Here is a 21,332-nt window from a genome sequence, read left to right on the forward strand (position 1 = left end):
GACCAAAACGCAGAGTGGTTAGTGTTCATTATTTACTGAAAGTCAACAAAACACTTCAAAATACAAAACAACCAACAAACGTGACAAAACCGAAACAGTCCTGTGTGGCACAAAACCTGACACAGGAACAAACACCCACAAAACACACGTGAAACCCAGGCTGCCTAAGTATGATTCTCAATCAGGGACAACGATTGACAGCTGCCTCTGATTGAGAATCATACCCGGCCGAACACAAACATCCCAACATAGAAAATCACACATAGACAAACCTACCCAACTCACGCCCTGACCAACTAAATAAATACAAGACAAAAGAAAACAGGTCAGGAACGTGACATAACCCCCCCCTTAAGGTGCGAACTCCGGGCGCACCAGCATAAACTCTAGGGGAGGGTCTGGGTGGGCGTCTGTCCACGGTGGCGGCTCTGGCGCTGGTCGTGGTCCCCACCCCACCATAGTCAATCCCCTCCTCCGTAGCCTCCTCCAAATTAACCCCACTAGATTAAGGGGCAGCACCGGACTGAGGGGCAGCACCGGACTGAGGGGCAGCACCGGACTGAGGGGCAGCACCGGAATGAGGGGCAGCACCGGACTGAGGGGCAGCACCGGACTGAGGGGCAGCACCGGACTGAGGGACGGATCCTGGCTGGCTGGCTCTGGCGGATCCTGGCTGGCTGGCTCTGGCGGATCCTGGCTGGCTGGCTCTGGCGGATCCTGGCTGGCTGGCGGCCCTGGCGGATCCTGGCTGGCAGGCGGCCCTGGCGGATCCTGGCTGGCTGGCGGCCCTGGCGGATCCTGGCTGGCTGGCGGCCCTGGCGGATCCTGGCTGGCTGGCGGCCCTGGCGGATCCTGGCTGGACGGCGGCCCTGGCGGATCCTGGCTGGACGGCTCTGGCTGGTCCTGGCTGGACGGCTCTGGCTGGTCCTGGCTGGACGGCTCTGGCTGGTCCTGGCTGGACGGCTCTGGCTGCTCCTGTCTGGCGGAAGGCTCTGGCTGCTCCTGTCTGGCGGAAGGCTCTGGCTGCTCCTGTCTGGCGGAAGGCTCTGGCTGCTCCTGTCTGGCGGAAGGCTCTGGCTGCTCCTGTCTGGCGGAAGGCTCTGGCTGCTCCTGTCTGGCGGAAGGCTCTGGCTGCTCCTGTCTGGCGGAAGGCTCTGGCTGCTCCTGTCTGGCGGAAGGCTCTGGCTGCTCCTGTCTGGCGGAAGGCTCTGGCTGCTCCTGTCTGGCGGAAGGCTCTAGCTGCTCCTGTCTGGCGGAAGGCTCTAGCTGCTCCTGTCTGGCGGAAGGCTCTAGCTGCTCCTCTCTGGCGGAAGGCTCTAGCTGCTCCTCTCTGGCGGAAGGCTCTAGCTGCTCCTGTCTGGCGGAAGGCTCTAGCGGCTCCTGTCTGGCGGAAGGCTCTAGCGGCTCCTGTCTGGCGGAAGGCTCTAGCGGCTCCTGTCTGGCGGAAGGCTCTAGCGGCTCCTGTCTGGCGGAAGGCTCTAGCGGCTCCTGTCTGGCGGAAGGCTCTAGCGGCTCCTGTCTGGCGGAAGGCTCTAGCGGCTCCTGTCTGACGGAAGGCTCTAGCGGCTCCTGTCTGGCGGAAGGCTCTAGCGGCTCCTGTCTGGCAGACGGCTCTGAAGGCTCAGGACAGACGGGCGGCTTTGAAGGCTCAGTACAGACGGGCGGCTTTGAAGGCTCAGTACAGACGGGCGGCTTTGAAGGCTCAGTACAGACGGGCGGCTTTGAAGGCTCAGTACAGACGGGCAGCTCTGACGGCTCGAGACAGACGGACAGCGCTGGGCAGGCAGGCAGCTCAGACAGCGCTGGGCAGGCAGGCAGCTCAGACAGCGCTGGGCAGGCAGGCAGCTCAGACAGCGCTGGGCAGGCAGGCAGCTCAGACAGCGCTGGGCAGGCAGGCAGCTCAGACAGCGCTGGGCAGGCAGGCAGCTCAGACACTGGCTGCGCTGGAGAGGAGGAAGGCTCTGACAGCGCTGGACAGGTGGGAGCAACTGGAGAGAGAAGACGGAGAGACAGCCTGGTGCGGGGGGCTGCCACCGGAGGACTGGTACGTGGAGGTGGCACCGGAAAAACCGGACCGTGAAGGAGGACACGTGCTCTTGAGCACCGAGCACCGAGCCCACCCAACCTTACCTGGTTGAATGGCCCCCGTAGCCCTGCCAGTGCGGCGAGGTGGAATAGCCCGCACTGGGCTATGCTGGCGAACCGGGGACACCATTTGTAAGGCTGGTGCCATGTACGCCGGCCCGAGGAGACGCACTGGAGGCCAGATGCGTTGGGCCGGCTTCATGACACCCGGCTCGATTCCCAACCTAGCCCGGCCAGTGCGGCAAGGTGGAATAGCCCGCACTGGACTAAGCACGCGTACTGGGGACACCGTGCGCTTTACCGCATAACATGGTGTCTGACCATTACGACGCCCTCTCACTCCACGGTAAGCACGGGGAGTTGGCTCAGGTATCCTACCCGGCTTTGCCACACTCCGCGTGTGCCCCCCCCAATAAATTTTTGGGTCTGACTCTCGGGATTCCGTGCTAGCCGCGTACCTTCATACCGCCGGTTCCTCTCTCCGGTTGCCTCTGCTCTCCTCGCTGCCTCCAGCTGTTCCCATGGGAGGCGATCCTTTCCAGCCAGGATCTCCTCCCATGTGTAGCATCCCTTGCCGTCCAAGACGTCTTCCCATGTCCATTCCTGTGTCTGTCTCTGCTGCTGTCGCTGCCCTTTTCCACTCCGCTTGGTCCTTTGGTGGTGGGTGTTTCTGTAACAGCTGTCCTCGCTGACAGAAGGAGAGGACCAAAACGCAGAGTGGTTAGTGTTCATTATTTACTGAAAGTCAACAAAACACTTCAAAATACAAAACAACCAAGACAAAACCGAAACAGTCCTGTGTGGCACAAAACCTGACACAGGAACAAACACCCACGAAACCCAGGCTGCCTAAGTATGATTCTCAATCAGGGACAACGATTGACAGCTGCCTCTGATTGAGAATCATACCCGGCTGAACACAAACATCCCAACATAGAAAATCACACATAGACAAACCCACCCAACTCACCCCTGACCAACTAAATAAATACAAGAAAAAGAAAACAGGTCAGGAACGTGACATTCAGCATTGATCTCACTTTATTAAACAAGCACCTTTCCTCAGAGTAGCCTGTTCTCTAGGAGTAGAGCAGAGACTGCGTAAAGTAGAAGCTTCGGGGCCTTTAGCTGTCAGGAAGAAGGGTAGAGTAAAAGTCGAATCCACAGTAGGGTGACAATATGTTCCGGGACAGTCCTACATTTTGGCCCTTTGTCCCGCAACCAAACAATCATGTCCCGCATTTAATAAAACAATTCTAACACCACTTATTTACAAAAAAGTTGATTTATTACGTATTCCAGTTAGGCATTCAAATCTGTCTCTTTTGCAGCAGAGAGGAAGAGGCGAAGCAAGAGGATTCAATCGCCAAAATATGTCCAAAATAAGCCCAACGTGTTTCTTTGTGCTTATTTTGGACCTAAGGGGACAACGACTCCCATTGTTAGGACGCATACATGGGCATCTCGTCATTATATACTGATCTCTGTTTGCAGTCACGTTGCTCTTTAGACAAGATATACATAAAATAGATGTGGTACTGATGATGTTAAACACTTCTCCGATCCTTGTTGAGATCTGATATTCTGCGCAGCGCAAGGTGATGTCATATCGTCAAACCAATCACTTTTATAAAATCCTTTCGGGTCTAAATTCCAGCTAAACTTGGAGGGGACAGTTAAAAAAGCATGCGTCTGACAAAACGCTACAAAAGTAAATAAATAGCCGTATTTGAAAATATATATATTTTATAGGCTCTCCATGCTCATTAGTTGCTCATCTAACATATTCGCTGCTACCTCACTCAATCCGGTTGTCAAAGTCTCCCTTATTAACTGTCTTACATTCCCTGAGACCAACCAGAAATGTTTCCTTGGCCAAGTATTCCCAGATTTTCCCAAAACAGACAAACATTTGCTCTCTCATTTCTGCATGACCAAATTTTGCGTAAAACAAAGGAGTAGGCTATAGGCGCGCTACAGTTAGCTTGTGTGGTGAAGTGCGAGGGTGTTTTTTGTGTGTGTGGTGTGTGTGTGTGAAGTGAGACTTCCTATCACGAATGCCATTGGCTCCAGCCAGGGTTTCTGGTGGTCCCACCTTTGAAAAAAAATCTGTTTTAAAGCTCAGGTCACCTGACCTCTGTTTAATTTACAGGTCAGGTGTATTCAGGATTCTCTTAAAGTTGAATACAAACTAAAAACTTGATGACTTGGTTTGAAGTTACTGTGAGATTATTTTGGCATGGAATTTAGAGTATGCTTTTGCATAGGTTTTAGGTTAGAAAATGTTACTAATAATGGTCTAACCATAGGATGGATTGCAGTTTCTCCTTATCCATAAGGAACCAACATGTAAATATAAGGACTGTAAAAAGTCCTGCCTAGAGGTAGCTCTCCAAGGGGTTTGGCCAACGCTGGTCTATGTTTCCCAAATACTGGGGGTTTGAATATGTTCATGTGACATTTGACATTCTACAAATTATCCCACATTTAAGAAAAATCTAATGAAAATCAATCAGGTGGTTGAGGCTGATTTACAAAACCTTGCCATCATCTTACTCTACATAGGCAAGATATTTTGCAATTATGCCTACCGTTTCTGCCTAATAGCTTGTGCACAATACTAAAATGACAAATCAGGGTATTTGAGGCAGGGGCATTGCAATGTTGCCTATTCTTATTTTATGACTTAGACGACAGTGAGCTCCAAAGGTATTGGGACTGTGACACTTTCTTGTTGTTGTTTTGTCTCTGTACTCCAGTACACAATGACTATGAAGTTAAAGTCCAGACTGTCAGCTTTAATTTGAGGGTATTTTCATCCATGTCGGGTGAACCGTTTAGAAAGGACAGCACTTTTTGTACATAGTCCCACATTGATTAAATCAAGCTTGTGAGTCTACGAACTTGTTGGATGTATTTGCTGTTTGTTTTGGTAGTTACAGATTATTTTATTCCCAATAGAAATGTATGGTAAATAATTGATTGTGTCATTTTGGAGTCGAATAAAGGTTAAAAATAAACATAAAAATAATAAATATCATACCCTCAGGACATGCTAACCTCTCACCGTTATGATATTTGTACGTCTGTAACTTTCTCACTCATCATTATTCATGATTCATTCAGGACTATCCGACTATCTGTAAAACGTGTCACTGTCCCAATTCTTTTGGAGCTCACTCACTGTCCATAAATGCTTACAAAAGTGCAAAGCCCTCATTTAATTATTTTTTTCTTCGTTTTTTCCAAATACACATATCAGAATATCAGATTTCAAATAGCCGAATTAAACCAGCAAAATTACTTAGATGTGAAATAATAAAAGTATAGTAATAGCAGTATTGCTGTGATAAGGTTGGTCAAGAGACTTCTTTTTTTAAAGGAAAATCGCCGCGGTCACCTTAGGGTACCACACTTACCGTTGTTCAACCCCATCACCTCTGGGTGGCGCTGCGGTGTAGGCTACATTTGAACCACGGTAGACTGTAAAAAGCTGTTACAGATGCATGTAAATCACTCAACGTATGCTATGACGACTTGTAGCCTTTTTTGAGTAGCCTATAGTCAAACAATATTTTGACAACGTCAAGTTTGTTTATAAACTCATAACAATATCACAAGTAGTAGAAGTAGATGTAACAAGTAGGACGGCTAGTAACCTAACAGATTCTGACTATAGCCTACACGACGTGATGGAATACTTTTTAACACACATCCATAATATTTTTTTCCATTCTGACTCATACAGTGGATAGCCAAATAATTCGGGACTTCACTCCTCCTCTAACTAAGGGAGCATTTCCTCTGTTACAATGACCGCTGGGGAAGAGACGCCTTGGTAGAGGATCATGCTGTGATTCATAAGGGAGTTATAATACAGACTTTAAAAACTCTGTAATAATGTTGCGCGTCGTAGTGGAATCAGCCAAAGGCATCCCCAAAAAGAAACTCGGAAACCCAGATCCCATAGCAGCGGTAGTGTTCAAAGGTGAGTTATTGTTTTGTTGCCTCTTGCTGTGGCATTTAGCCTACATTTTCTCTTTGGTTTCAATGCCTTGATTGTTGGCTATTCTTGAGAAGTTCAAAACATCTGGATCAAAGACGTTCTCCAAATGTAGGCTAATATAAATCAAAGATGAAGACATGCAGAGTTGCTTTCAGGTTGTAGCCTACTGTTTAGTTAGGGTACTTTATAGTTCTCTTTATTTTAAAGGCACATTATCCTTTCTGCCCATTGCTGTCAATGTTGGGTTAGCTGAACCATTTTCTGTCTATCATTTATTCTTTGAACCAACAACTGCAAGATTCCACAATAAGATGATATTCTGATGGATTTTGTAGTCACCAAACATTTAACATGTTCAATAAACACAAACATGATGATCTTTGTATTCAAATTGGAGATACTGCATCATTAACTGTGAGCATGTAAAGGCACAAAACTACTATGAATTGCATTGAAGGTACAACAATGGTACTGTGCATTGGTTCTGAGATACCCGAACCTCATTTTGCCTGCTTTAAGGCAATGAGTCACATTAAATAATGTTGCCTCTATTGTGTTACACAGAGGGAAAACATATTCCCTTATAAGGGGTTGGAATCACCCATTCTCCCCTGTCATCAACAGCTCTGCAGCTGGGTCAATGTGCTTCATTTTTGCATGGATATTTTAGGATAAGAGTCAGTCCAAGATGCACATTCAACTTTTATGGTTCAATATGTTGCCACTGTAAGTTGGCTCACTATGTTACCAGCCCCAGGGATGTTGTAGTTATTACCCATTTTAAAACTACCTGTATATGTTAAAGGCCCAGTGCAGTTAAAAACGTGATATACCTGTGTTTTATATATATTTCCATTATGAGGGTGGAAATTGAAATTGTGAAAATTATGATAATGCCCTTTTAGTATAAGAGCTGTTTGAAAAGAACGCCGAAAATTTCAGCCTGTTTTGGTGGGATGGAAATTTTGGCCTACCTGGTGACATCACCAGGCAGTAAATTAGTTAAGAGACCAATAAGAAACAAACCTCTCTGCCAATAACAGCTAGTTTTCCCCTCCCCACTTAGGCCACTCCTAAACAGTCCTAGCAAAATGATTGATTGAGAACTTTGCATTTTTGCAAAGAAGCAATTTTTGTTTATTTTTGACCATTTAATTAAAAACAATCACAGTAACGTAATTGTTACCCAGAAAGGATTTGATATTGAAATAAAAACGTCTGCATTGGACCCAGAGAAATATATTCTACCCATACATATACTCCCGAGTGGTACAGCTGTCCGCTACGGGTCCGCGGTCAAACGACCACCCCTCATCACTGTCAAACGCTCCCTAAAACACTTCTGCGAGCAGGCCTTTCTAATCGACCTGGCCCGGGTACCCTGGAAGGATATTGACCTCATCCCGTCAGTTGAGGATGCCTGGTCATTCTTTAAAAGTTACTTCCTCACCATATTAGACAAGCATGCTCCGTTCAAAAAATGCAGAACTAAGAACAGATATAGCCCTTGGTTCACTCCAGACCTGACTGCCATCGACCAGCACAAAAACATCCTGTGGCGAACTGCAATAGCATCGAAGAGCCCCCGCGATATGCAACTGTTCAGGGAAGTCAGGAACCAATACACGCAGTCAGTCAGGAAAGCAAAGGCCAGCTTTTTCAAGCAGAAATTTGCATCCTGTAGCTCTAACTCCAAAAAGTTCTGGGATACTGTAAAGTCCATGGAGAACAAGAGCACCTCCTCCCAGCTGCCCACTGCACTGAGGCTAGGTAACACGGTCACCACCGATAAATCCGTGATAATCGAAAACTTCAACAAGCATTTCTCAATGGCTGGCCATGCCTTCCTCCTGGCGACTCCAACCTTGGCCAACAGCCCCGCCCCCCCCGCTGCTACTCGCCCAAGCCTCCCCAGCTTCTCCTTTACCCATATCCAGATAGCAGATGTTCTGAAAGAGCTGGAAAACCTGGACCCATACAAATCAGCTGGGCTTGACAATCTGGACCCCCTATTTCTGAAACTGTCTGCCGCCATTGTCGCACCCCCTATTACCAGCCTGTTCAACCTCTCCTTCGTATCATCTGAGATCCCCAAGGATTGGAAAGCTGCCGCGGTCATCTCCCTCTTCAAAGGGGGAGACACCCTGGACCCAAACTGTTACAGACCTATATCCATCCTGCCCTGCCTATCTAAGGTCTTCGAAAGCCAAGTCAACAAACAGATCACTGACCATCTCGAATCCCACCGTACCTTCTCCGCTGTGCAATCCGGTTTCCGAGCCGGTCACGGGTGCACCTCAGCCACGCTCAAGGTACTAAACGATATCATAACCGCCATCGATAAAAGACATTACTGTGCAGCCGTCTTCATCGACCTGGCCAAGGCTTTCGACTCTGTCAATCACCATATTCTTATCGGCAGACTCAGTAGCCTCGGTTTTTCTAATGACTGCCTTGCCTGGTTCACCAACTACTTTGCAGACAGAGTTCAGTGTGTCAAATCGGAGGGCATGTTGTCCGGTCCTCTGGCAGTCTCTATGGGGGTACCACAGGGTTCAATTCTCGGGCCGACTCTTTTCTCTGTATATATCAATGATGTTGCTCTTGCTGCGGGCGATTCCCTGATCCACCTCTACGCAGACGACACCATTCTGTATACTTCTGGCCCTTCCTTGGACACTGTGCTATCTAACCTCCAAACGAGCTTCAATGCCATACAACACTCCTTCCGTGGCCTCCAACTGCTCTTAAACGCTAGTAAAAACCAAATGCATGCTTTTCAACCGTTCGCTGCCTGCACCCGCACGCCCGACTAGCATCACCACCCTGGACGGTTCCGACCTAGAATATGTGGACATCTATAAGTACCTAGGTGTCTGGCTAGATTGCAAACTCTCCTTCCAGACTCATATCAAACATCTCCAATCCAAAATCAAATCTAGAGTCGGCTTTCTATTTCGCAACAAAGCCTCCTTCACTCACGCCGCCAAACTTACCCTAGTAAAACTGACTATCCTACCGATCCTCGACTTCGGCGATGTCATCTACAAAATAGCTTCCAATACTCTACTCAGCAAACTGGATGCAGTTTATCACAGTGCCATCCGTTTTGTTACTAAAGCACCTTATACGACCCACCACTGCGACCTGTATGCCCTAGTCGGCTGGCCCTCGCTACATGTTCGTCGTCAGACCCACTGGCTCCAGGTCATCTACAAGGCTATGCTAGGTAAAGTGCCGCCTTATCTCAGTTCACTGGTCACGATGGCTACACCCACCCGTAGCACGCGCTCCAGCAGGTGTATCTCACTGATCATCCCTAAAGCCAAAACCTCATTTGGACGCCTTTCCTTCCAGTTCTCTGCTGCCTGCGACTGGAACGAATTGCAAAAATCTCTGAAGTTGGAGACTTTTATCTCCCTCAACAACTTTAAACATCTGCTATCCGAGCAGCTAACCGATCGCTGCAGCTGTACATAGTCCATCGGTATATAGCCCACCTAATTTACTTACCTCACCCCCCATACTGCTTTTATTTATTTACTTTTCTGCTCTTTTGCACACCAGTATCTCTACTTGCACATGATCATCTGATGATTTATCACTCCAGTGTTAATCTGCTAAATTGTAATTATTCGATTTATTGCCTACCTCCTCATGCCTTTTGCACACATTGTATATAGATTCTCTTTTTTTCTACCATGTTATTGACTTGTTTATTGTTTACTCAATGTGTAACTCTGTGTTGTTGTCTGTTCACACTGCTATGCTTTATCTTGGCCAGGTTGCAGTTGCAAATGAGAACTTGTTCTCAACTAGCCTACCTGGTTAAATAAAGGTGAAATTAAAAAAAATAATTAAAAATAAGGCACTGCATGTCAATGCTTGAGGTGTCATTACAGACACCCTGGTTTGATTCCCAAGCTGTGTCACAACCGGCCGTGATTGGGAGTCCCGTAGGGCGGTGCACAATTGGCCAAGTGTCGGCCGTCATTGTAAATAAGAATTTGTTCTTAACTGACTTGCCTAGTTATATGAAGGGTTCATATAAAAACGTATATTCCATGTTTTAATCTTGCCACTTTGTGTAAACACTACAGGTGAAAAGAAGAAAACTAAGGCAATTGATAGTGAACTCAATCCCGTGTGGAATGAAGTAAGTATAAATATTTACATTACATTCCATCCTCTCTCTGGCAGTCTCTGGGAATGTTGAAAAAGGCCTCGAGAGGAATGTATTATGTGGAGGAGGGCCTCGAGAGGAATGTATTATGTGGAGGAGGGTATGAGAATGAATTAGGGAATGAGGCTAATATTTTGTCCGCTGTGCTTAATGTTTGTTGATGACTCAACATGGAGTAGTTATTTTTAGATAGAGGAATGATAACTGTTAACACTTCCCCTTTGATTTAAAACATTTGCAGCCCCCTCCATGTTTCATAGTTTCATAATTTAACTAACATTGGCAAAGTTGTGTTTTTATGAACTAACTCAATTTGTGGTTGCAGGTGCTTGAGTTCGACCTAAAGGGCTCCCCATTGGATGCCTCCTCCTTTTTGGACGTGATTGTGAAAGACTATGAGACTATTGGCAAAGACAAGTACGTACCTGGCATGTATCTACTGTATATGTCTCAAATGTTTTGTGAGAGAACGCACATCACACACACACGCACACACACCTCCTGCTAATCGGACACTGCTAGTGCTGCTAGGGAGGAGGAGGAACATGGTGTTTTACTCAGTTTGACCTCTGTCATTTCTCAGTCAAAGTGCCCCTCCATTAGTATGTGAACCTGGTCATTACAATACAGTGTCTGGTAAGCACAGGTTATACAGAGAGTGACTTAAAGGGAAAGTTCAAACCCTGAGGCCAGTGCTGAGTTTAAACTGAGTTGTAAAAAACTAGAGTAAGCACTTCTGCGGAGGGAGATCCATAATGTTCATTAAGGTCAAATCTTCAGGTTACTTGCGTAACCCCGGGTTGTCTGATAATATGAGTGAGCTATCTTACATATGGGGCATGCCCTTTGGGGCGAGATCATAAGGAAGCTCCAATCACACAACATCTGCCTTAAACAGACAGGAGGCGTGGCGAATAGTGGGCAACCCCACTTATTATAATGCGCCAAGTCCCGTACTCTAGCTCATTATCAGACATATGTTTTCCTCCTTATGCATATTGAGATACCCCAATCATATTATCAGAGAACAGGGGTTACGCAAGTAACCTTAAGATTTGACCTTAAGGAAGATTATGGATCTCTGACTGCAGAAGTGCTTACCCTAGTGCTTTTTCAAATACTTTTTTCGTTATCTCAAATATGGGTATCTCACATATAGTCAACTCCTATAGCGCTCATGTGCTCTCCGAAGCTAGATAGTCTTGACATAATCATCCCTCAGAGGCCCCAACACAGCACCGTATATGTCAGCGAGGGCGCAGTGACGTCTAGTTCGTAAATCCTCATAAACGTATGAGGGGTAGCCCAACATGCCGCATTGCACCGTCTGTTATGCAGATGAATGAGGACCCAAAAGCGACTTAACAAAAACAGAGTCTTTATTCCAAACATAAACAAAACGGTACTCCTGGATATATCTTAGATGACACCTGCTCACACGCAGCATCTGATGAAGGCAAAAACACGACAGGGCGGAACCAGGACACGGAACAGCAAACATCAAACAAAGATCCGACAAGGACAGAAGCGGAAAACAGAGGGAGAAATAGGAACTCTAATCAGAGGGCAAAATAGGGGACAGGTGTGAAAGATTAAATGAGGTAGTTAGGAGAATGAGGAACAGCTGGGAGCAGGAACGGAACGATAGAGAGAGAGCGAGAGAGGAAGAGAGGGAGGGGAAGAGAGAGGGAAAGAACCTACTAAGACCAGCAGAGGGAGACAAATGGAAGGGAAGCACAGGGACAAGACATGATAATCAAAAGACAAAACATGACAGTACCCCCCCACTCACCGAGCGCCTCCTGGCGCACTCGAGGAGGAACCCTGGCGGCAACGGAGGAAATCATTAATCAACGAACGGTCCAGCACGTCCCGAGATGGAACCCAACTCCTCTCCTCAGGACCGTAACCCTCCCAATCCACTAAGTACTGGTGACCACGTCCCCGAGAACGCATGTCCATGATCTTCCGTACCTTGTAAATAGGTGCGCCCTCGACAAGGACGGGAGGGGGGGAGGGAAGACGAACGGGAGCGCGAAGAAAAGGCTTGACACAAGAGACATGGAAGACAGGGTGGACGCGACGAAGATGTCGCGGAAGAAGCAGTCGCACAGCGACAGGATTGACGACCTGAGAGACACGGAACGGACCAATGAACCGCGGAGTCAACTTGCGAGAAGCTGTCGTAAGGGGAAGGTTACGAGTGGAAAGCCACACTCTCTGACCGCGACAATACCTAGGACTCTTAATCCTACGTTTATTGGCGGCTCTCACAGTCTGCGCCCTGTAACGGCAAAGTGCAGACCTGACCCTCCTCCAAGTGCGCTCACAACGTTGGACAAAAGCCTGAGCGGAGGGAACGCTGGACTCGGCGAGCTGGGACGAGAACAGAGGAGGCTGGTAACCAAGACTACTCTGAAACGGAGATAGCCCTGTAGCAGACGAAGGAAGCGAGTTGTGAGCGTACTCAGCCCAGGGGAGCTGTTCTGCCCAAGACGCAGGGTTTCGAAACGAAAGGCTGCGTAAAATGCGACCAATCGACTGATTGGCCCTTTCTGCTTGACCGTTAGACTGGGGATGAAACCCGGAAGAGAGACTGACGGAAGCACCGATCAAACGACAGAACTCCCTCCAAAACTGTGACGTGAATTGCGGACCTCTGTCTGAAACGGCGTCTAACGGGAGGCCATGAATTCTGAACACATTCTCAATGATGATTTGTGCCGTCTCCTTAGCGGAAGGAAGCTTAGCGAGGGGAATGAAATGTGCCGCCTTAGAGAACCTATCGATAACCGTAAGAATCACAGTCTTCCCCGCAGACGAAGGCAGACCGGTAATAAAGTCTAAGGCGATGTGAGACCATGGTCGAGAAGGAATGGGAAGCGGTCTGAGACGACCGGCAGGAGGAGAGTTACCTGACTTAGTCTGCGCGCAGTCCGAACAAGCAGCCACGAAACGGCGCGTGTCCCGCTCCTGAGTAGGCCACCAAAACCGCTGGCGAATAGAAGCAAGCGTACCCCGAACACCGGGGTGGCCAGCTAACTTGGCAGAATGAGCCCACTGAAGAACAGCCAGACGAGTAGGGACAGGAACAAACAGAAGGTTACTAGGACAAGCGCGCGGCGACGCAGTGTGAGTGAGCGCTTGCTTTACCTGTCTCTCAATTCCCCAGACAGTCAACCCGACAACACGCCCTTCAGGGAGAATCCCCTCGGGGTCGGTAGAAACCACAGAAGAACTAAAGAGACGGGATAAGGCATCAGGCTTGGTGTTCTTATTCCCCGGGCGATAGGAAATCACGAACTCGAAACGAGCGAAAAACAACGCCCAACGAGCTTGACGTGCATTAAGTCGTTTGGCAGAACGGATGTACTCAAGGTTCTTATGGTCAGTCCAAACGACAAAAGGAACGGTCGCCCCCTCCAACCACTGTCGCCATTCGCCTATGGCTAAGCGGATAGCGAGCAGTTCGCGGTTACCCACATCATAGTTGCGTTCCGATGGCGACAGGCGATGAGAAAAGTAAGCGCAAGGATGAACCTTATCGTCAGACTGGAAGCGCTGGGACAGAATGGCTCCCACGCCCACCTCTGAAGCGTCAACCTCGACAATAAATTGTTTAGTGACGTCAGGAGTAACAAGGATAGGAGCGGATGTAAAACGCTTCTTGAGGAGATCAAAAGCTCCCTGGGCGGAACCGGACCACTTAAAGCAAGTCTTGACAGAAGTCAGAGCTGTGAGAGGGGCAGCCACTTGACCGAAATTACGAATGAAACGCCGATAGAAATTAGCGAAACCGAGAAAGCGCTGCAACTCGACACGTGACTTAGGGACGGGCCAATCGCTGACAGCCTGGACCTTAGCGGGATCCATCTGAATGCCTTCAGCGGAAATAACAGAACCAAGAAAAGTGACAGAGGAGACATGAAAGGCGCACTTCTCAGCCTTCACGTAGAGACAATTCTCTAAAAGGCGCTGGAGTACACGTCGAACGTGCTGAACATGAATCTCGAGTGACGGTGAAAAAATCAGGATATCGTCAAGGTAAACGAAAACAAAGATGTTCAGCATGTCTCTCAGTACATCATTGACTAATGCCTGAAAGACCGCTGGAGCATTAGAGAGACCGAACGGCAGAACCCGGTATTCAAAATGCCCTAACGGAGTGTTAAACGCCGTTTTCCACTCGTCCCCCTCTCTGATGCGTACGAGATGGTAAGCGTTACGAAGGTCCAACTTAGTAAAGAACCTGGCTCCCTGCAGCATCTCGAAGGCTGACGACATAAGGGGAAGCGGATAACGATTCTTAACCGTTATGTCATTCAGCCCTCGATAATCCACGCAGGGGCGCAGAGTACCGTCCTTCTTCTTAACAAAGAAAAACCCCGCTCCGGCGGGAGAGGAAGAAGGCACCACGGTACCGGCGTTGAGAGAAACAGACAGATAATCCTCGAGAGCCTTACGTTCGGGAGCCGACAGAGAGTAAAGTCTACCCCGAGGGGGAGTGGTCCCCGGAAGGAGATCAATACAACAATCATACGACCGGTGAGGAGGAAGGGAGCTGGCTCTGGACCGACTGAAGACCGTGCGCAGATCATGATATTCCTCCGGCACTCCTGTCAAGTCACCAGGTTCCTCCTGAGTAGAGGGGACAGAAGACACAGGAGGGATAGCAGACATTAAACACTTCACATGACAAGAAACGTTCCAGGATAGGATAGAATTACTAGACCAATTAATAGAAGGATTATGACATACTAGCCAGGGATGACCCAAAACAACAGGTGTAAAAGGTGAACGAAAAATCTAAAAGGAAATGGTCTCACTGTGGTTACCAGATACTGTGAGGGTTAAAGGTAGTGTCTCACATCTGATACTGGGGAGAAGACTACCATCTAAGGCGAACATGGGCGTGGGCTTCCCTAACTGTCTGAGAGGAATGTCATGTTTCCGAGCCCATGCTTCGTCCATAAAACAACCCTCAGCCCCAGAGTCTATCAAGGCACTGCAGGAAGCAGCCGAACCGGTCCAGCGTAGATGGACCGACAAGGTAGTACAGGATCTTGATGGAGAGACCTGAGTAGTAGCGCTCACCAGTAGCCCTCCGCTTACTGATGAGCTCTGGCCTTTTACTGGACATGACATGACAAAATGTCCAGCAGAACCGCAATAGAGACAAAGGCGGTTGGTGATTCTCCGTTCCCTCTCCTTAGTCGAGATGCGAATACCTCCCAGCTGCATGGGCTCAGTCTCTGAGCTGATGGGAGAAGATGGTTGAGATGCGGAGAGGGGAAACACCGTTAACGCGAGCTCTCTTCCACGAGCTCGGTGACGAAGATCTACCCGTCGTTCTATGCGGATGGCGAGTGCAATCAAAGAGTCCACGCTGGAAGGAACCTCCCGGGAGAGAATCTCATCCTTAACCTCAGCGTGAAGTCCCTCCAGAAAACGAGCGAGCAACGCCGGCTCGTTCCAGTCACTGGATGCAGCAAGAGTGCGAAACTCTATAGAGTAATCCGTTATGGATCGATCACCTTGACATAGGGAAGCCAGGACCCTGGAAGCCTCCTTCCCAAAAACTGAACGATCAAAAACCCGTATCATCTCCTCTTTAAAGCTCTGATAATCGTTAGTACACTCAGCCCTTGCCTCCCAGATAGCTGTGCCCCACTCCCGAGCCCGACCAGTAAGGAGTGATATGACGTAGGCGATCCGAGCTCTCTCTCGTGAGTATGTGTTGGGCTGGAGAGAAAACACAATATCACACTGGGTCAGAAAGGAGCGGCACTCAGTGGGTTGCCCAGAGTAACATGGTGGGTTATTAACCCTAGGTTCCGAAGACTCGGAAGACCAGGAAGTAACAGGTGGCACGAGACGAAGACTCTGAAACTGTCCTGAGAGGTTGGAAACCTGAGCGGCCAGGGTCTCAACGGCATGACGAGCAGCAGACAATTCCTGCTCGTGTCTGCCGAGCATTGCTCCCTGGATCTCGATGGCAGTGTTGCGAGAATCCGTAGTCGCTGGGTCCATACTGGTCGGATCTTTCTGTTATGCAGATGAATGAGGACCCAAAAGCGACTTAACAAAAACAGAGTCTTTATTCCAAACATAAACAAAACGGTACTCCTGGATATATCTTAGATGACACCTGCTCACACGCAGCATCTGATGAAGGCAAAAACACGACAGGGCGGAACCAGGACACGGAACAGCAAACATCAAACAAAGATCCGACAAGGACAGAAGCGGAAAACAGAGGGAGAAATAGGAACTCTAATCAGAGGGCAAAATAGGGGACAGGTGTGAAAGATTAAATGAGGTAGTTAGGAGAATGAGGAACAGCTGGGAGCAGGAACGGAACGATAGAGAGAGAGCGAGAGAGGAAGAGAGGGAGGGGAAGAGAGAGGGAAAGAACCTACTAAGACCAGCAGAGGGAGACAAATGGAAGGGAAGCACAGGGACAAGACATGATAATCAAAAGACAAAACATGACACCGTCACCTCTTGCTAGTTCAAAAAACAGCGGGCAGTGTGTGTCTTTGCGCATGCGTAGAGATCTATGGATGTTTGTCCGTATTTTTCCACCACACTTGAGCCACCACTTCGGGATGGAGTCTCCAGTCCCCCATACAGGGGGTTCCCTCTGGACTACAAGTCCGTTCCGGACATGAGTCACATGTAAAGAGTGATGTGCGCTGCTCCACAGAATCATTTTCTGGGCTGGTCTGCACAAACACAGAGATCAGGTGCCACCTTGGTGATTGATGTATGCCACTACAGTCGTTTGTCCATTCTGACCAGGATGTGACAATTCCGAAGAAAAGGCAGAAAATGCTTTAGTGCAAGGAGCACTGTAAGCAACTCAAGGTAATTTATGTGAGCATGACGTAGTTGTGGGGACTACAATCCATTCAATGCTCTCCCCTCACCCTGTGAGAGATGCGTCTGTTATCACTACTTTCCTCACAGACTACCTCTAGGGGAATACCCTTGGTGAAAATCGAGGGGTCCCGTCAGTGGCGGAGAGACGCTATGCTTGGTGAGGACTCCGTTATCCTCCGATGGAGGTGACTAAGGTAACACAGGCATAGGGCAGACACCCAGCACTGAAAATATCTCATCCTCAATAGTCCCAACAGAACTATTGAGATGGTGGAGGCCATCAACCCCAACATACAGAGACACGTCTTGAGTGTGACCATATGACCCCATTGGAACATGGAGAGACATGATTCACCCGAAGCAACATGATTCGCCCGTCTGATAGTGCGGCCTGGAAAGAGATAGAATTCAGAACTACGCCTAGATATTCTGTTCTCTATGTGGGCACTAAACAGCTGTTTATCTGATTCATCCTGAAGTCTACAAGGGCAGCTGTCTCTCACTGCCTGCTTCTGTTAATGGGAGCAGAGCAGGTAGTGGTCTATGTACGTGGAGATCCTGTATCCTCTGCATCTCAGGGGAGTTAGGGCCACCTCCACACACTTGCTGAATGTCCGAGGGGTTAGTGATATCCTGAAGGGAACTGCGAGATACTCGAAACCCTGATAGGCAAACTTGAGAAATCTCCTATGTGCTGGCAGAATGCTTATGTGAAAATGCTGCAAATTGACTCGTGAACCAATCGCCTCGACTCGACAATCAAAGCAAGACAGCACTTTGTGTGTAAGCATATGGAATGTGAACTTTTTCAGATAGCTGTTGAGGATCTGTTGGTCCAAGATGGGGCGCTGGAGAATGGATGAAAATAAATGTTCCGTCTTGCCAGGGAGAGACGTGTCGGTGAGGGAGGCACAGTGTTCGGGGTGGAGGTGGTTAGCGAGAGATTGTTCCACTGCTCCTCCATACCTTGCATGTCCATGGCAGTGAAAGTCCCTCGGTGGGACCTTACTGGAAAGGGGTTTGTCCCAGTTGTGTTTAGCCTCCACCAAGCATGCTGGGATCATGGGGACACGCTGTCTCCCAGGGACGGTACGGGATGAGAGTCTCTTCCCATCGAACCAGTCTCTTTCGCCGTTTTCGCACAAATGGATTAGCCTGTACTGCAGGCTGGGAGAGGAGGGCCCTCCACTCAGGGTGCTGGAAGGTCTTGAGGCCTGAGCCTTGGGGTCTTCTTCCCCTTCCTCATCCTCATTGCAGAAGAGTCACACAATACTGTTGTCCTCCTCATCATAAACCCCTATACCTCCTTTCCCTGCTGCTAGCTTGTCGAACAGAGACTGGATATCTGGGGGGAGACCACCCATAACCTTGGCCCAGCTCGGGGTTGTTGGGCTGCTTCTTCGCCCGAAGGCTGGGAGGAAGAGGAGCCTCAAGGGGGGCTGCTCTGCACACCCTCCAGCTGAGGCTGGACTCCGGCAACTCCTTGCAATGCTCGCAGGGTCTGGGTTAGCAAGAGCCGCCAGAACATGCTCCAGTCCCAAGCAGGCAACACAGATAGGATGTGTGTCCTTCACTGACATCATGGACCCACACAGGCATGGGTGAGCCTGTTGGGGAACAGGAGGCCAGCTGGGTACACACTGTGAAGGGGTAGTAGTATCCATAGCTCTGGATAGTGGAGGGTTAAAGGCTATGCATGTACTGGCCGATGCTTAGCTGTGTAGCAAGTCCTGACATTAGCTAGCTAGCTTTCACCCCGTGGGCTATTAGCCTAGCTTTTGCTAACATGTTGCTAGCTGAAGACAAAGTGGATAGCATTCATTTTTGATGAGCTAGCTGGTTAGCTTTACCTTGCAGCGTGGGCTAACTGGGTAGAAAGGGCTAGTTGAATGAGCTATCTCTAAGCTTGTGCTGACCGACATTTAGCTGTGAAGCTAGTCCTGGTGTTAGCTAGCTAGCATTCACCTTGTGGCCTAATAGTCTAGCTATTGCTAGTGTAACGGATGTGAAATGGCTAGCTAGTTAGCGGGTACGCGCTAATAGCGTTTCAATCGGTTACGTCACTTGCTCTGAGACTTGAAGCAGAGCCGCGGCTTTTGTGGAGCGATGGGTGACGACGCTTCGTGGGTGTCAGTTGTTGATGTGTGCAGAGGGTCCCTGGTTCGCGCCCGGGTCGGGGCGAGGGGACGGTCTAAAGTTATACTGTTACATTGATGCTGTTGACCCGGATCACTGGTTGCTGCGGAAAAGGAGGAGGTCGAAAGGGGGGTGAGTGTAACGGATGTGAAATGGCTAGCTAGTTAGCGGGTACGCGCTAATAGCGTTTCAATTGGTTACGTCACTTGCTCTGAGACTTGAAGTAGGGTTTCCCCTTGCTCTGCAAGGGCCGCGGCCTTTGTGGAGCGATGGGTAACGATGCTTCGTAGGCGACCGTTGTTGATGTGTGCAGAAGGTCCCTGGTTCGCGCCCGTGTCGGGGCGAGGGGACGGTTTAAAGTTAAACTGTTACACTAGCACACTGCTGAAGAAAAAGCGTGTGGTGTATGAGCTAGCTAGGTTAGCTTTGCCTTGCACCGTGGGATATCCCCTTTTAAAAAAGATTGCCGTTGTGAAACTACAGTAAAAGTGCAGTAACTGCAGTCGACTGTGATATTTCAGACGCAGTAATTGCAGAATAAATGCAGAATAAATGCAGTGTACTGCAGTTAGTAAAAAAAACTTATTTTGGATGCAGATTTGCAACATACTGCAGTTATACTGCACTCTAACTGCAGTTATACTGCAGTGTATTGCATTTATACTGTACTCTGACTGCAAACTTTTTTTGTAAGGGACTGAATCTCAAAATTCTAATTTTTCCCTTCCACCGTGGTGGGAATTAGCAGCACGAAGCAGGTACTGCTAAGTGGGCAAGTGGGGCAAAAGTTAGCCATGTTAGTTTTGACTGGAGACTGAGAAGAACCCAAATTTTCCTTTCGGTAAAAGTACTTAACACTCTATACGAGAAGCAGTATCCTATCCTCAGTGGCGAGTTCACAATTAAGTCGGAAAACAATGAGACAAGTCGTGCTGAGGAGAGTGTAGAGAGAGCTTGTGATCTCCGTAAGGAAGAAAACGATAATGAGCTAGCGGGCGGGACGTAGCGTCTTATAATAGGTTGTGTGATTAGAGTGTCCTTGTGATCCCGTCCCGAAGGGCTTACCCCATACGTGAGATACAGAAAGAAGTATTTGAAAGAGAACTTAGTTGATCTACAATTACATAAAAAAGCTCAAGTTTTTCCATTGCAATGGGCCACATAACGTTTACAGGAACTCCTCTTGCCATGACAACATGTGTTGAGGAAAATTGTGTTACGCAGAGCTTCCATGATTACCACGTTGGTAAGTGAAAAGTGAGGGGGAATTTGAAGTAGCACAACCCCTTACAGCTCCTCTACCACACCCTGTACCTGCCTCCGTGTTCAGACTCGCTGTGCTATGTGAGGAGGATTTGTCTCTCTATGATGAAACAGTTTTCTCTCTCCAAAAGGCTATTGTTTCACCATGAGCACAAATCACTTCAAACTCAATAGATTCAAAATGGCCTCTCATGTGTCTTCTCTATATCAAGAGAAACAGGTATCAAAATGCTTTTTACTTCACATATTAGTGATTTTAGATTGATGAAACATATCTAAGCTCTATTGATGCTTCATTGTTGTTCCATCTCCATTGTGACATTTTTAAGTCACGTAATGAGCAGCCTCTATTTAGCAACATGCTTTTCACCACTTCTCAGCAGGAACTCTAATCTAGATGTTGAGGGGGAGAGAGAAAGCAGGCTATGGTAATGAGAGTGACTTACGTCTTTGATCTTCTATAATGTCTGGGGGGGGGGGGGGGGGGGGGGGGGGGGGCACTGGCAGAGTCCAGACTCAAACACAAGCAAACTTACAGAGCTTGCACAGGCTTGTCACTGGCAGATGGGTGGTTGATCTTGAGTATGTTTGAGAATCCTTGGCAGATGTGTGTGTGTATATGGGTGAGGTTGACTCATTCAGTATAAACACACACTCAATAAGGGGGGGGGGGGTGTTTTGGATATAAGGACATCTCCTAGTGACCACCATATACAATCATTTGTCCTGTTGAGGCATTTCGAATCCTCCATATCCAACGTCAGAATTCTAAAAAGT

At 48.4% G+C, this 21,332-nt stretch overlaps 1 protein-coding gene across 1 annotated transcript in view; it reads left to right on the plus strand.

Annotated features, from left to right (window-relative positions):
- The first annotated feature begins 5,942 nt into the window (after window positions 1–5,942).
- Window positions 5,943–21,332, plus strand: part of LOC120033985 (myoferlin-like) — a 67,688-nt gene continuing 52,298 nt past the window's right edge. Inside the window, exons 1-3 of the mRNA XM_038980386.1 lie at window positions 5,943–6,073; window positions 10,192–10,247; window positions 10,600–10,691. Coding sequence (XP_038836314.1) covers window positions 5,986–6,073; window positions 10,192–10,247; window positions 10,600–10,691 — 236 coding nt within the window. The 5' untranslated portion in view covers window positions 5,943–5,985. The remainder of the gene's footprint in view (window positions 6,074–10,191; window positions 10,248–10,599; window positions 10,692–21,332) is intronic.

This window comes from Salvelinus namaycush, chromosome 41 (genome assembly GCF_016432855.1).
Source record: "Salvelinus namaycush isolate Seneca chromosome 41, SaNama_1.0, whole genome shotgun sequence".
NCBI lineage: Eukaryota > Metazoa > Chordata > Actinopteri > Salmoniformes > Salmonidae > Salvelinus > Salvelinus namaycush.